Here is a 17,652-nt window from a genome sequence, read left to right as displayed (position 1 = left end):
GCATAACAAGGCAACCAGTTTGCTTAATACCAATCAGAAATTTGTTTTTTAAATATGTAACACTGACTATGACCTCATTCTATAAGAAGAATTTATCTATGAAACTATATTCTCTTTCCTTATGCAAGTCCACACTGCTGCCTTAGTCTTTCTAGAAAATTTTTCTCTGTAATACAATTAATTTTATTTAAATAATTATTTATTACACTGTAGCTAGGTAGACATGTTGTAAAAATAATATAAAACATAAAGGGCTAATCCAAACACTCAAGCTGGAAGTGAAAAACACAAATCCAAACATCTTTAACTCTCTATGTATTTGGGTAGACTAAATAGACATGAGACATATACATAATGCTATAACACTAAAAATGCCAGTTTATTCTAAATTACCCCCCATTTCCCATTATGTGAAGTAAAGATACTATTTAATGAAAAAACTCACCATATCTGTATCTGAGACAGGGCCAAAACTGGTCACGTAGATGTTAGTGAAGACTTCAGTAATACTGTCTGATATGAGAAAAGAGATTGAATATAGATATTATATAATAAGAGTCACAGGCGAGAGAAGGGTTTGAGTACATGGTATGGTTTGGAAGTGTTGTCATAAATTCAGGAGTACTGAGTTTTACTTTCTTGTCCACTTTTGCAACCATAATGACTATAATGCTCAGTTACTTCATAGGTTTTCACCATCCGAAATGCAAAATGCATGGAAGGATTATGATATTCTTACTTGGAAACCATACCTGATTAGAGCATCCTCATTTTAAGACTATATTGCTCAAAATGAATACTTTCTTAGGAAATATCTTAAGCAAATTAGCTTACAATAAATGTGTTACCAGTACTAAAAATAAAGTGTGGTTGTTTTTTGATATAATCCTAAATTTGATGTCTCAACTAAATATTTCAGATGTTATTTCCTGATAGTAAAGATTCAATTTATAGAGTGTAAATCAGTGTATCTTCTCCATACACAAAAAACAGCTTGGTAATTACAAATAAACATAATTCTAATTAATATGAAAAGTTTTATCATTCAGTGACATAAAAGTAAAATAAAATAACTTCAATTAACTACAATGGATTACTTTCAAACAAGCTTACTTTTAAATGTATTTAAGAATGCATGAAATGCTATGACTGAACTAAATTGGATTCTAAAATTATGTAACATAATAACTGTAATACAATTAACTGGAGTGCTCTATTAGCCAGATGATTTACATCCTTTATTTTAAATAAGCCAAATGGTGATGGGGAAGAGGGTCAAAGATAAGATCTAAACACAAAAATCTTTTCACTACTCTTTTAATAGAAAGAAACACATCATTAATTTTTATCAACATGAGCTAAATGTCTTATCCATTAGCTGACAGATTTGTAATTCTACACAAACAACAACATGAAATATTTTTCATATTATACTAGACATTAATTAACAACCATTAAAGAGAGTAAAGTATGTCTGGGATATTGTTTTCATTAAGGCAAGAAATAAAAACTAGAAAGGATTTTGATTAAACAGGGTAGATTCTGAATGCTTACTACATACCAGGTACTCTTTAAAGCACGTGAAATATCAGAATCTGCATGTCAAACCTATGTTGTAGATTCTCTATTATTCCTTTGCATGTGTACAATGATTCAAAGAAAGGTAAGCAAATTTGCCAAAGACCCACAGCTAGTAGAGTAGATAGAGCAAAGATTTACAACCCAAGCAATCTCGTTTCTGAGTACTCAGGCTAAATCAAGTCATTATACCATAGTCAATGATAAACTTAAAACAAACAGTAGTTTCTTGTTAAACACATTTCTGTTCACCAGAATACTCTGTGCCAAAGGCATAGTTATAGTGTTCCAAAGAAATATGTTCACTAAGCTTTGTTGTATATACTATTTTATCACTAAAATTGTATTTTTGAAATTCTATTATAAAGTGCATTTGAAAAAGAAATAAATTTATAAACTTATTTTCAGATACCACCTACCCCAAACATCTGCACAGGAGCAGCTTTCTGAGTATACAAAGTCCCATAGGACTCTGAATTGAGAAGACTCCCATGCTTAATTTAATGTTCTATTTGTGCTTTCTTTAAAAATCTTAATTATTTTTTAAACAAATGGCCTTGTGTTTTCGTTTTGGACTGGGCATCACAAATTATGTAGGTGGTTCTGGAACTGAATTATATACACTATTAGAAAGCAATTGTAGAGATAAGGTCCAATGCTTTTTCCCTTTTTTTCTTGTTTGATATAATCCTAAATTTGATGTCTCAACTAAATATTTCAGATGTTATCTCCTGATGGTGAAGATTCAATTTATAGAGTGTAAATCAGTGTATCTTCTCCATACACAATACTATATGTATGGATCACTCTTAGTTGACACACGAAATTAATTATACAATTACATTTAATCAATTAGTAATTGAATAAAACTTTGTTATAGCTGTTGATCTAAAATGTCCAGAGAAGAGAAATTAAATTGTGAAGGTAGCTTTCAGCCTAAGAGAAGAAGGTGAAATGATTCTCCTTAGTTTAGGTAGTAAAGTTAGAGTCCAAGAAATGACAAAAATGTGTGAAGGTATTGATGCTACAGATATAAATAACATTTCTTACCTGCCAAATGGCAAGTAAAGGGTAAGGGAGTATCATCAGTGCCTAGTGGCTATAGGGAGGCATCTTAAGAACTGATATGAAAAATAAGGTTAGCGTCAAAGTTCTAGGTAGTAAAAGAAATGCCTAAGACTCAGAACATAGATATGAAAAGTTATTTTTAAAAAAAAAATGGTTTCATGGATTACTGATGTCATAAACATAGCTAAATAATGTATGCATTGAGAAGATATTCTCCTGCTGTGGATGTTAAGAAAAAGGATAATCAGCAGGCCAAACACTGACAGGGAACATTCAATAATGTCTAGGCCTAGGAATTATTTTGTTTGTTTTGTTTTGTTTTGTTTTAGGATTTCAATATGGATGATGCACAAAGCTGTAAACAACCAACATGTGCTAATAAACTATTTTAGTGCAATGAGTATAGATATTTGACACATCTAACACAATCTTCTAGAATTCCATGATCAAAACTCAATCTGTGGTTATAATTTTGCTTTTCCTTAGAGAAGGAAAGGGAAGTGAACAAAGGAAAAGGGAAAAGAAAGAAATGGAGGGGAGGGGTGGCTAGAGAGATTATTTGAATGTAGGCTATTTCCAGTAGAATACAGGATATTGTAATCTTGTGACTCTGATTTGTGAAGGCATTTTATAGTATCTTCCAATTATGTTTGTTTTTCGAACAAGGTGGAGTTGTGCTATTAATGCCTGTTACAATATTCTGATCCACTGAAGAGATGTATGTTAAAGAGGAAACAAGTGAATTTATAATCTGTGGCAACCTGAGTCTCTGTGAATCTTAGCTACCATGATTCACTCTTCAGTCCTGATCATTCTTTCATTTTTGTTTTTTTTTTTGGTTTTAGATGAAGTTTCACTCTTGCTCCACAGGCCAGAGCGCAGTGTTGCGATCTTGGCTCACTGCAACCTCTGCCTCCTGGGTTCAAGTGATTCTCCTGCCTCAGCCTCCTAAGTAGCTGGAATTACAGGTGCTCACCACCATGCCCAGCTAGTTTTTGTATTTTTAGTAAAGACAAGGTTTCACCATGTTGGCCAGGCTGTTCTTGAACTCCTGACCGCAGGTGATCCACCCGCGTCAGCCTCCCAAAGAGCTGGGATTACAGGCATGAACCATAGCACCTGGCCCTGATCGCTTTTAGTTGACACACCAAGATCTGTCCTGACTCAGAGCCTTAAAATGGCTATTGTCTCTCATTTTCTCTTTGGTTAATTGTTTCTCTGCATTTAAGTCTCAATTTAAATGTTCTCTCTTCGGAGCAAGAGTTCATATTCCCCCTATGTAATGTAATCCCTCTTCTCTTATTTTTGCTGTCTGACGCTTTTTATGAGACCATTCAACTTTGCCATTAATTTAATGCCTTAATATATTCTCCTTACTTTTTGTTTTATATTTGGTCTGTCTCCATGACTAGGATGTAAGCTCCACAAAGAACAGGGACTGCACCATTTCTTTTCACTATTATGTCACAAGTGCTTACTACAATGTCTATTGCCTGTTAGGTGCTGTATGTTTGAACAAATTATTTTTCATTTTAGTAATGTAGAGCATCAACCTTTTCCCAAAATATTTCATCAACATTAAAAATGGTCATGCATAGCTATCGCTAGTTATAAGGAAAAGATACCTATCATTTGTGAAAGTAGAGCACAAACTTCCAATTGACAAATACAGATTGAGAGTCTAACAGGCTTCCAGTGAAGTAACAAATTCACTGGAATTCACTGCACTGATTCACTGCAAACCAAAACTGAAGTCTGAACAGTTAAAGAGCTCCTAGCACCTCAAATATCCACCATTAGTTACCTCAAAATAATTGTTTATCAGCTAAATATTTGACATGAGAAATACCTATAGTAATATGCAAAAGTAAGAGGATGTTCTATATAGATTTCTCCAGAGGAAAAATACAAGAAGGTTGATAACAGGTACTTTAGGAGAAATAAGTAATGCATGTGGCATATATAGAAGAATGTATAATCCTTAGGAGAAATAATCAAATTCAGCATTGTGAAAGAGGACACGGAATAGCCTGCAGACATGTACTGAAGAATACTTAATGTATTCTTAATATTTTCTTCTTTTAAAATCAATCCTAATAAATTTTGACAAAATCTTGTGATATGATTGGGGTGGTCATTGTTAATCTTTCTCTTCTGTGTACATCTCTGAATTTTTAAAATTATTCACAGAAAAAATAAATGGCCCCAAAGGATACCCAAAATGCACATATAAATAATTTCAAGAAGTGTTTAATTAATGAAAAATTACTTTTTGCTGGGAAATGCAGCACAGAATAACAATAAAAATTTCTTTATTAAGAAAGTCCTTTGCAAAACTATGAAAGAAGAAAATTAATGCTCAATTACTATTTATTTTACAAGATTCACTTAAAATAGATGGCTGAGGATACAAGTGAGTAAAGTAAAATATTTGCCTGTGAAAGATTCACAACATAATAGGAAAAAGAAAATTTTAAAAATGTAATACAAGAAATGTCTGCTGCAACCAAGAAGATAATGTCTCAATGCCCAGAGAAGCATGTTGGAGAAAGACATGAAGGTTTCACTCTTTTGTGATTTTCAGTGGTCCTGAGCACCCTCTAATCCAACAAAGAGCAGGGCAGATATTCGAGGCAGGGAAACTCCCTTTTGCAAAAGCTAAGTCCCACAGATAGTTAACTTTCACTCATAAACATAGTTTCACTCATAAACATGCCAAGAAAGGCAGAAGTTTTTATCAAAACAGACCTGATACGCCACAATAATGAGAATATTATCTTCATATACATGGCAGCAGTTGATTCACTGGAGGACATTGACTTGGAGAATTTTGTGTCCAGGGCTATGTTACCAGATATATTATGTTACATTTATATAGGGGGCAAGTTGAGACAAAGTAGACTGAAGTAGAATGAGGACAGTGTATTCAGTTTGGAAGATGATGCCATTGTTAAGACTAAAAAACAAAAAAGAGAGAGAGATTGAGAATAGAAAATGGTAAAATTCAAGGGAATACTGTTTGTTTTAAAGTAATGTTGCAGGAATAGGACCTTATGTTTGACTGTCAGAGGATGTGCAGATACTGGAAAGGAGTATTTTCAGTAAAACTATAAAGGCATAAAACAAATGAGGTTTGGAAAGTAAATGGAGGGTAAAAACATGAAGAGAATAAGTGGAAAATACTCTTTTTAAAAGCTTATCAAAATGATTTTGACAAACACAATAATAGTTGAACTGTACTGGGAAATACATACAATAGCGATCAAACTTTCCTAACAAAAATTTCTAACATTTGGCAAAAGCAAAATCCTCTCTTTTGTAAGTGATTTATGGACATTTAATATGTACATTCTTTGTGCCAGATCCTCCTTCTCTTTCTTCTCTATGACAGACAGACAGACAGACACACACACACACACACACACACACACACACATTTTAAAATTGATTTTCTCAAGAAAGTGGCATCAATATATGCAGAATTAGAAAGAGAATCATATAAATATTTCAGAAAATTTTTGTGTACATCACATGAAAGAAGAAATAAACTCATATTGACCATTTATTGTTTGATCTAGCCAGTAATGCTGTTATTCTAGGAATAGAAAATAACTTCTCTAGGAAAATATTCTCCACGTCAATGATGTGTAATCCAGAAAAACTAATTATAATTTTATTCACATGCAATTGAACCAGCGAAGTTTCTAAGTACACAATTATCTGCATATTTAGGGGGAAAAAAACATGATTTTTCCTATTCTTACTTATATTTTAGGTTATTGCATTAGCCAATCTTCAATAATATTTTAAATAATAGTGAAAATAAAAATCATGCATTCATTATTATTTTTAAAACTTATCTTTTAAAAGTTAAGAATAAATTCAGAGAATAATTTCAGCATAGCACTTCCCAAAGTAAGATATCCACAATAAATGTGAAGAAAATTATCTGATTTCTGTGGTCCATACGTGTGCCAATTACTTAACTTTTGTAGGAATTTGAGATTGAAAATCTTGGAAAGCTTCAATTTTCCATTTTAAAAAATGTTTCTTTCCTGTCTGTTCCTTATAGAATTTTTCTTGGATTAATTCTCGGGCTATTATTTTCTATGGCTAATGTCTCCTACCCATTTCTGAACTTCTAGTCTTACTATTTTCTTGGAGTTTGAGAGTGCAAATAGATAGCTACTAGAAGGAAAGGTTGGACCAGTTTTCAGACTCAAAGGCACTGCAGCTTCAAAATATACATCAGGCAGCTAAGAGGAGATGAAAGATTTTTTTTTCACCGTCTTTAAGGCTAATCAGGATTATTATTTCCCAATGTTCATCATGGATGGGTATATAGTGCTCAACACAATTGAATACAGCAATGAATAAGTGAGTGAGTGAATAAAGTTGTCATTCTGTCTTAAATTACAACCACTCCAAATCTCTCCCTAGCTCTATAAGTTCATTTATTATTTTTTCTCTTTGCTGTACATATCTATATCTATGGTAGACACAAGGCACATGTGGCCATTTATATTATTTTTAATTAAATCAAATAAAATAGCATTTAAAATTTTGTTCCTTAGTACACTGGCCATATTTTTCCATATGTGGCTATGTTACCATACTGGATAGAGCAACTGAATATTACCATTATCACAGAAAGTTCTGTTAAATAGTACTCATCTATATCCTCCAACAGAAGTTAAGTTCCATGAAGACAAGGGTTTTGTTTGCTCAGAAAGATAAAGCCACAGCACAGAACAGCCCCTGACAGAGTACATGTTCTTAATAAATCCTGGTTAACTAAATAAATTCTTACTCTTAGTTCACAGTCATCTAAAGTAGACTTAGCCTCTGCTATCATAATGAAGCTTATTATAGCCTAACAAAGAGAGATACTATGCAAAAATTCAAATAAATATACAGTTGCAGACATGACATATGCTATGAGAATATACAATAAAGGAGCTCCTCCTGGAAACACTTTCTTCACTTTTTCTCCATGGTAATCACTTTATTTTATTCCAACCTTTCTGATTACTTCTCTAAATCCTTCATTCCTAACTCCTAACCTAATAATATTAGAATGCCTCAAATTTCAATTTTTGGTCTTCTGTATTTACACTTACTTCTCTTGATTTATTTCATGTATTTAAGAACTTCTGAATTTTTATTTGCAACATAGAACTTTCTTTTAAAAATTAGACTTCTATATACAACTGTTTACTTGGCATCTTCACTTGGCTGTCTAATAGGTTTTTTAAACTAATCATGCCTCAAACAAAACTGATATTCCTCTCCAAAATCACTGCATTTACAGGCTTCTCTATTGTATTTTATTTATTCTAACCCTTTGGGTCACAAGTCTTGGTGTTATTCACAGATTCTCTCTTTTCCACAGTAAATCTCCTCTCAAAGATAGGTACAGTCCAAAGACTTCTCACCTCTTCCATTGTTAGGACTCTTGAAACTACAACCATCTGCTTGCACTCATTCACCCCTAAAGCCTCTTTTTAAAAAAAGAAAATAATAGGTTTATTCAGATATAATTTATATAATATGAAATACAATATTCTAAAGTTTACAATTTAGTGGTTTTTAGTATCATCTCCAATTTATACATCATTACTCTCTAAAGTTAAAACATTTTTATCACCACAAAGAAATCCCATATCCATTTGCAGTCTTTCCCCATATTCCCTTCTCACAAGCTCTGGCAACTAATATTTCAGTTTCTATTCCCATGGATTTGCCTATTTTGTACATTTTATTATGAATCAAATCCTTTCTATTCTGTTCCAAATTTGTACAATTTTTTGTCATGAATGAGTGTTGGATTTTGTCAAATGATTTTTTTGCACCTATGCAGATGATCATGAAGCATTTACCCTTTTTCTGTCAATACTGTATATTATAGCAATTGATTTTCATGTGTTAAAGCAACTTTGCATTCACAGAATAAATATAACTTGGTTTAGTGTATAATTTTTTACATGTTACCAAATTTAATTTGGTAATATTTTGTAGATATATCTTTGAAATTATCCTTTGATTTTGTTGAGCTTCCTGGATGTATAGAATACTGTTTCTCATTAAATTGGGAGCTTCCTAACCATTATTTCTTTAAATATTCATTCTGTCCTTTCTTTCCTTTCCTTATAGAAATCCTATTATCCAAATGTTAGTATGGTTTATGTGTTCTCTAGGTAATTGAGGCTGTATTCCTTGCTTCTTTTTTTTTTTTTTTTGCTGGTTCTTAGATGAATCATCTCAATGAACTTTTTTCAGATTTGTTGATTTTTCTGACTGTTCCAATTTGTTACTGAACCCCTCTAGTAAATGTTTGATTTCAGTTGGTTTTCATATCCAAAGTTTCCATGAGATTCTTTAAAAAAAAAAAAAAAATATATATATATATATATATATATATATATATATATATATATATATTATGGATATATATATCCACCTCTTTGTCAGTGTTCTCTTTTGGTGAGATATTGTTTTTATATTTTCCTTTTATTCTTTAGACATTGTTTCCTTTAGTTCATTAAACATATTTTAAAAGATCATTTAAAGTTGTTGGCTAGTAATTCTGATATTCAAGTTTCCAAAAGGACAACTATATTGATTTATATTTTTTCTCTACATGAAATGTATGTTCCTGTTTCTGTGCATTGGTCATAATTTTTTGTTGAAAACTTAAAATTTTAAATATTATGATAACTCTAAAGATAAATCCTTCACTCTTCAAGATGTGTGTGCATGATTGTGTGTTCATGTGTCTGTGTTTGTGTGTATTGCTCTTTGTTGCTGTCACTATTTTTTGTTTAGTAACTTTATAGAACTATTTCTGTAAAGCCTGTATTTTTTGTCTTTTGCAGCCACTGAAGTCTCTTGCTCAATTAGCTTAGTGTCCAGCTAATACTAGCATAGTGATTTTCCTAAATGCTTTGAACCAGTAAGTTTCCCAGCCTTTGAACAAAGGTTCTGTGAGGTAAAAGAATTAGGGGGAAGTAATGTCTTCAACACTCCAGCACACAGTCTATAACTCTACTTTAGCCTTCACTTCCTGCTTTGCAGAATTTCAAGGCTCTACTACCTGAAAGACTAAGACCATTTTAAGTGTTTCTCAGGCACTTGTGCAAGGCTTTTGAGATTCCCAAGAATAGGTTTGAGGTTTTAAAAGCTCCCTATTGTCATCTCAGTCATCAGTTTTTTTCTTTAGATTTTTGCCCAGCTTCTTGTTAATTCCAGCTGGTATCTCTTTTAAAATCACTGTGACATTAAACAAAACCTACCAATTGTTTTAATCAAATGCCCTGGAAATTTAGCTCTCCACACAGAGCAAGCTAAGTAAAGCAAAATAAAGATGAATCCTGAGAGTTGACAGACAGGTCAAATGGTGACAGTTCACTGGCAATGAGACTTTTGGGGTAGCTCCAAACTGATTCTGTCAAATCCAGTGGCCTCTAGACTGCCGTTTTTCACAATTAACAGAGTTGCAAGACTTTATTTCTAAGTTCAGCATGGAGATGCAGTAAAGAAGATGAAATGGTAAGATGAAATACAATTTTTGCCACTGCTCTTATTGCTTTTGTGGAGGAGCCGATTTTTGGAGGTCTTTACTTTTCCATTCCACAAGTATTTTTCCACAGTCTCTTCTTAAATCAGAAATTTGTTCGTGCCAAATTTCTTCACAAAACCCCAGAATGGATCTTTATCTCATTCCACGTATTAAAAGCTATAGCCTTCTATTCATGACCCACATAATACTTCATAACTGTACCCTGCTACTTTGTTTCTTCTCTGCTATTGCCCTCACTAACTGCTGCCTCACTGACCTCTTGAATGTTCATCAAACATGCCTGATATTTCACAGACATTTTCCTCCACCGAGGAGGCCCGTGTCACAGGTACATAGCTTACTCTCTCACCTTACTATTTTATTTTATTTTATTTTTAGAGAAAAGGTCTTACTTTGATGCCTATGCTGGTGTGTAGTGGTATGATCACAGCCTCATAGCTCGCTGCAGTCTTCAACTCCTGGACTCAAGTGAGCCTCCCATCTCAACCACCTGAGTAGCTGGGACTACAGGTGCACACAACCAAACCTAGCTAATATTTATTAATTTATTTATTTATTCATTTAATTTTAGAAACAGGGACTTGCTTTGTTGCCCAAACTGGATTTGAACTCCTGGCTTCGACTAATCCTCCCACCTTGGCCCCCAAAAGTTCCAGGATTACAGGTATAAGCCACAGAGCCCTGCATATTTATTTATGTTTAACAAATATTTATATAGGTTTGACTACATGCCCCACACTTTCTAAGCATTTAAAAATGTTAACTTAGTTAAGACTTTGCTCAAAAGTTACCTTCTTCCAATAAGCCCAAAAGGGACATTGTAATTCAAATTTCACTTTCCCTCAACACCCAATACTATAAACCTCCCTTGCCTTGTCCTGTTTTTCCCTGCTTTTTCCATAATAACATTAATTTTCAATATTCCCTATAGTTTTCTTACATATCACATACATATTTTAAAATAAAAACTCTAAGAAAACAAAAATAGTTTTGTTTAATTGTATTTCCCAAGAACAAATAACAATTTCTGGAACATAGTAGCCTCTAAATAAATATTGGTTGAGGGAACCAACCATTTAGCCTGACTCAATTTGGGATAGAGGAAGGGTAGGATTCCTTAATCAAATTATATTTCATGAATATAAAAAAGTGCATTATAAAGATCTTTAAAAAGTGAATAAGTTCATTGCAGCACTGTTTACAATAGCAAAGACCTGGAATCAACCCAAATGCCCATCAATGATAGACTGGATTGGGAAAATGTGGCACATATACACCATGGAATATTATGCAGCAATCAGAAATGATGAGTTCGTTTCGTTTATAGGGACATGGATGAATCTGGAGAACATCATTCTCAGCAAAGTGACACAAGAACAGAAAATGAAACACCGCATATTCTCACTCATAGGCGGGTGATGAAAAATGAGAACACATGGACATAGAGAGGGGAGTACTAAACACTGGGGTCTACAGGGGGAAAACGGGAGGGCCACTGGGAGGGGGAGGTGGGGAGGGATTGCCAGGGGAGAAATACCAAATGTGGGTGAAGGGGAGAAAGCAAACAAAACACACTGCCCTGTGTGTACCTATGCAACTGTATTGCATGCTCTGCACATGTACCCCAAAACCTAAAATGCAATAAAAAAAAAAGTGAGTAAGTTTGAGTGAGACACATAAGATAATATTAGGCCTAACAAGCATAGGGGAAACAGCACATTTAAAGATAATGATAGAAAAAATATTTGGATTTCATCAGGAAGTGAAAAAAAGTACAGAAAGAGAACAGAGAGGAATTAGAAGAATAGTATAAGGTGGACCTCAAGAAACAGGCACAGCTAACATGCATGCTTTGTAATTGTGTGACCTTGGAGAACTAGTTTTATCTGTATACTGTGTATAATTCAACATAGATAATAACTATACCTACCTTATTGTCTTGTTATAAAGATTAAATGAGTTATTTTATAAAATCACTTACAGCAGACATGGTAATACAAGGTAATATAAAAGATTTTGCCATCTATGTATATCTGTATCTAACTGGGGAGTTTGGGCTGTGAAGGCATACTCCAGAGTCTATGATTCTACTGAATAAGAACTGGACAACTCAGTTAACCTCTATGCACCTAAGTTTCCTTATCTCTAATGCAAGGTAGATAAAAGAAGCCACCTTACTGAATTCCTTTGAGGATTAAGGCTTGAAAGGAGTATAGAACAATGTCAGATAATAATGTTTCATGATGCTAGCTATTATTAGTGTTACTATTATAATTGGAGTCTAAAAAGTAAATGAATATACCTAATATTGGAATACACACCAATAAATTGAAAAAGGCCCGAGTCCCAGCATTTAAAAAATTAATAAATGAAAATAAGCCAAGAAAAATAGCATACAGCCAGGTAGTGAAACCAAAATTAGAGGAGAATATAGTATCTCAAAGACTAGAGATGAGTGCTACAAAGGCAATTAATGTTCTTATGAAGGAAGGAGTGACATATAGTCAATGCTGATGAGAGATCCAGTAGTCTAAGGCCTGGAATATTTGCTGGATTTAGAGATCTTGAAGTCATTAGTTGAGTAAAGAAAATGTGCAAGAGCCAGCTCTGTGTGAGAGACAGGAGAAGAGGAAAAGACTAGAGAGATGTTAAACAGCCTTGAGAAGTTTAACTGTGAAGGGTAAGAGAACTCAAGCAAAAGGGCAAGGTAGAGGAAAAGAGACAGCTTTTTGTTTTGCTTGTTTAAGGCAGAAGATAGTTGAACATATGGCAAGGCAGATGGGAAAGACTGAGGTTGAAAGGGAGAAGCTGAATATACAGGAGAGAGAAAAGATCAATGACAGAGAAAAATTTTTGAGCATGCAGCCAGGACATTAACTAAAAGGAATTGGCAACTAATACACAGAGGGAGGAGGGAGGAGAGAACATCCTTGATTATATCAGGAATAAGTACTGAGAGTATTTAAACAAATGGAAATAGATTTTTAAATCTAATGGTAAGAAAGTAGAAGAAGTTCCTGGAGAGAAATTTCTAGTTAGCTTCCAAAAATATGTGCATTCATTTTTATTATAAAAAATAATGATTCCAGGTCAAAAGTTTTATAGTTTAGCCAATCCTGTTAATAAAATGTAAAATATTGTATGTATATCCATATGGTATGGGTTGGCTCTGTGTCCCCACCCAAATCTTATCTTGAATTGTACTTTCCATAATCCCCAAGTGTCAAGGGCAGGGCCTAATGAGAGGTGATTGGATCATGGGAGTGGTGTCCCCCATGCTGTTCTCATGATAGTGAGTGAGTTCTCACAAGATCTGATGGTTTTATAAGAGGCTCTTCTCCCTTTGCCTGTTTGCACTCTCTCACCTGCTACCATGTAAGATATGCCTCTTCCCCTTCTGCCATGATTGTAAGTTTCTTGAGGTCTCCCCAGCCCTGTGAAACTGTGAGTCAATTAAACCTCTTTTCTTTATAAATTCCACAGTCTTATAACAGTGTGAAAATGGACTAGTATACCACATAAAACCAATTTAGCATCTAGTGTCAGCTCCTTGTTCCATACTGCCTTGACAATCACAATTCCTATACATGTAATGGCATTCTACTGCACCTGTAATGCTCTGCCTGAGGGCTTTCTCTGGTGGTGACAGTAGACTGGAAGTGTATAGTGTTTATGTTCCTGGGAGCAACAAGCAACCAGTGACTGATGGAAAATGGAAGAACTATAAATCAGCTTTCTCTCTCCATAAGTAGAGACAACATATTCCATATCACTCCCCAAGAGTCCACAGTGGCACTAAACGCCAGTTGTCCTCAGCAGTAACCTGAGCATTAGGATACCCTGTGCTGACTTTCTTTCCTTACCTGTTCACTTTGCCACTCCCTCTGCTAGTGCCTCCTGATGTCATTTCCCCAAACAATCTGTGTTTTAGAGTCTGCTTCTGGGGAAAATGAGAGGCAAGTACAAACATCATTCGCTTATTCTAAGAAGAAAAAATGACAATAGTGACAGGCACAGGAGAAATTTCAATTGTATTCACTGGTGCTAACTATCCAAGCAATATGTTATACTGTCTTCATCCCTGTAATTTAGATATTAACAGTCATATCAATAAAGACATGAACGTACAATACTGAGAGGAAATCAAGCTGTAGATGACATCCCTTCAAGTAGATCACGATGCTAATAATTTTGCTCATCTTGTATCATAACTAGAATGTCATGCACATATTTTAAGATGAGTTAGTCATTGCTGTGCTTTGCCTTATGCTCTCAGCAACAACAAAGACATTCTGCTTTCTGGGATGATTCCCATAACACCTACATGTGCCATTTTTCATCTATCAATTGAATTAAAGTCAACAAATACTTATTAAGTGACTGCTGTGAATATGGTACTTAGTGTTCTCTAGTATAATTTAAAAACATTAAATTAGTTAACAAAATGGTCTCCATTCTATCCCCACAGAACTCTTGCCCCTTACCTATTATCTTACTCCCAGTGGGCAATCAACATACATTTGATAAAAAGGATAACCCAAACAATACATTACTATATTTGGATGGTCAACAAAGGGCCCATAAAGTCAGGAAGAGTTAAGAATAATAATAAAACTGGCATGTATCTTGTTTAAGTACAATCATTTTTTATTCGATTTCTAAATTTTGGCTTTGATATATTTTAAAGTTTTGGAAATGCAAAATATAAACATATGTTTAATATATTACTTGTCCTCTTAGTGTAAGATTCCTGGTGCTTTTAAAACCAGTTGCATCTTTATGTATTATATTTGTTGTTGTAGTTTTCTTTGTTTGCTTTTAATTTTTCCCAATTAATTACATTACACTTATTTTTAAAGTATAGACTATTTGGGAATACTGAACAAGAATGCCTGTATGTGTACTATCACCATTTCTATTCACCAGTACTGCAAGTATTAACTAGAAGAATTAAGCAAGACATAAAAATAAAAGTCATCTACATGGGAAAAGAAGAAGTAAAATTTTCTCTGTTCACTAACAATATGATCTTATATATAGAAAGCCATAAATAATCCATCAAAAAAAGTTAGAGCTAATAAATTAATTAAAGATTCATACAACAAAATTATCCTACTAAATCAGTAGCATTTCTACACTAACAATGAACAATCTGAGTCTGAACAGCATAAAAATAGATAGGAGCAAATTTAACCAAGGAGCTAAAAGATCCATACACTGAGAACTATAAAATACTGCTGAAATAAATTGAAAATGACACATATAAAATGAAAAGATACCTCATGTTCATGAATTAGGGGATTTCATGTTGTCAAAATATCCATATCATCAAAAGGGATCTACAGATTCTATGCAATTTCTGTCAAATTTCCAGTGTTATTCTTCATAGAAATAGAAAAGCAATCCTAAAATCTGCATAAAATGACAAAGTATTTTGAATAGCCAAAGCAATTGTAAGCCAAAAAAGCAAACTGGAGACATCACACTACCTGACATCAAAATACATTACAAAGTTATAGTAATCAAAACAGCATAATACTGCCATAAAACTAGACATAGCAACCAAATGGAGTAGGATAGAAAGCACAGAAATAACCCCACATATCCAAGGTCAATTGATTTTGAACAAAGGTTTCAAAAACACACATTAGGGAAAGGACAGACTCCTCAATAAACGATGTTAGAAAAACAGACTATCCAAATAGAGAATGATGAAATTTGACCCTTGCCTTACCCGTGATACAAGAATCAAACCACAATTGATTAAAGCCTTAAATATAAGACTCTAAACTATAAAACTGCCAGATGAAAACATGAGAGAAAGCTATACAACACTGGTCTGGGCAACGATTTGTGACGATGACCCCAGAAGCACACTCAACAAAAGCAAAAATAAATAAACAGAATTGGATCAAACTAAAAAATGTTTGCACTGCAAAGGAAACAGGAGATGGAAGAGAAAAAGAACAGTCTGGGAGAAAATATTCACAAATCATATGACAGATAAGAAGCTCATATCTAGGCTATAAATAAACTCAAACTATCCAATAATAGGAAAACAAATAATTTTGTTTAAAAGCAGGTGCCTAAAGACCAGAACAGACATTTTTCAAAAGAAGTATATAAATGGACGCCTGTAATGCCAGCACTTTGGGAGGCCGAGGTTGGTGGATCACGAGGTCTAGAGATCGAGACCATCCTGACCAACATGATGAAACCCTGTCTCTGCTAAAAACACAAAAATTAGCTGGGCATGGTGGTGCACACCAGTAGTCCCAGTTACTAAGGAGGCTGAGGCAGGAGAATTGCTTGAACCTGGGAGGCAGAGGTTGCAGTGAGCCGAGATTGCGCCACTGCACTCCAGTCTGGCACCTGGTGATGAAGCAAGACTCTGTCTCAAAAAAAAAAAAAAAAAAAAAAGAAGTATACAAATAGTTAATAAGTATATTTGAAAAATTCAAATTAAAACCATAATGAGACATCACCTCACACCTGTTGAAATACCTATCATCAAAAAGATAAAAGATAACAAGTACTGGTAAAGATGCAGAGAAAAAGGAACCCTTGTACCCTATTGATAGAAATGTACATTATTACAGTCATTAAGGAAGACAGTATGGAGGTTCCTCAAAAAGTGTCCACATATTAGAATAAAAGAGTAGAATGGTGGTTACCAGAGGCTGAGAATGGGGAGAAGAGGCAGGAAAAGGAGAAATGCCAGTCAAAGTGTATAGACTTTCAGTTAGGTAGGAGGAACAAGTTCTTATGATCTGTTGGAGAGCAAAGGCACTATAATGAATAATTATATATTTTATATTTCATCATTACTGAGTGGATTTTAAATATTCTCACCACAAGAAATTATGTCAGGTGATGGATATATTAATTATCCCAATTAGCTCATTCCACAATGTATATATGTATCAAAACCTCCCATTGTAAGGGATAAATATATCCAGTTATTATTTGCCAATTCATTTTTTTAATAAAGAATGCCTGTACACTTGTAGACAGGATACAAAAAGTCGGTGGAGAAGAAACTAAAGACATCTAATCATGATAGTCTCTGGTTTTTAGTTACAAATAAATACAATATTAGAATGAATGCAAGGTCTATCTATCACCAACACATTTTTGAACTGTTCCAGCTCTTAAACCATCACCTCGGTAGAAGACTCGCAATGCCTTCTCTCTCTTCAAAATGTCTTTCTTCAAAACCTAGTGATTCAGCTTACTCTGCCAAGGGAGCTGAAGAAACACCTCTCTCATCAAAGCACTAGTGAGAAAAGTCAACTAGGAAAGGGAAGCAGAGATCAAATGAACACTGATTTGCATCTATTTAGTAGGATCATTTGGTTCAATTAACAAATATCTACTAAGAGCTTACTAAGTACAACTTGGAGACATCCCCAGCCTGACAGATCAGG

The 17,652-nt window shown here is 33.9% G+C and overlaps 1 protein-coding gene across 17 annotated transcripts in view; it reads right to left on the bottom strand.

Annotated features, from left to right (window-relative positions):
* GABRA2 (gamma-aminobutyric acid type A receptor subunit alpha2) overlaps positions 1 to 17,652 on the bottom strand; it is a 142,928-nt gene that overhangs the window by 80,372 nt on the left and 44,904 nt on the right. For 12 of the 17 annotated variants that reach the window (XM_054253391.2, XM_008993407.5, XM_035293781.3 and 9 more), the window contains exon 4: positions 446 to 513. The exons of the other annotated variants lie outside the window; for them this stretch is intronic. In XM_054253391.2, coding sequence (XP_054109366.1) covers positions 446 to 513 — 68 coding nt within the window. The remainder of the gene's footprint in view (positions 1 to 445; positions 514 to 17,652) is intronic. 17 annotated transcript variants of the gene reach the window in all.

The sequence above is a fragment of the Callithrix jacchus genome, chromosome 3 (assembly GCF_049354715.1).
Source record: "Callithrix jacchus isolate 240 chromosome 3, calJac240_pri, whole genome shotgun sequence".
NCBI lineage: Eukaryota > Metazoa > Chordata > Mammalia > Primates > Cebidae > Callithrix > Callithrix jacchus.
This window is presented reverse-complemented; position numbering and strand designations above follow the sequence as displayed.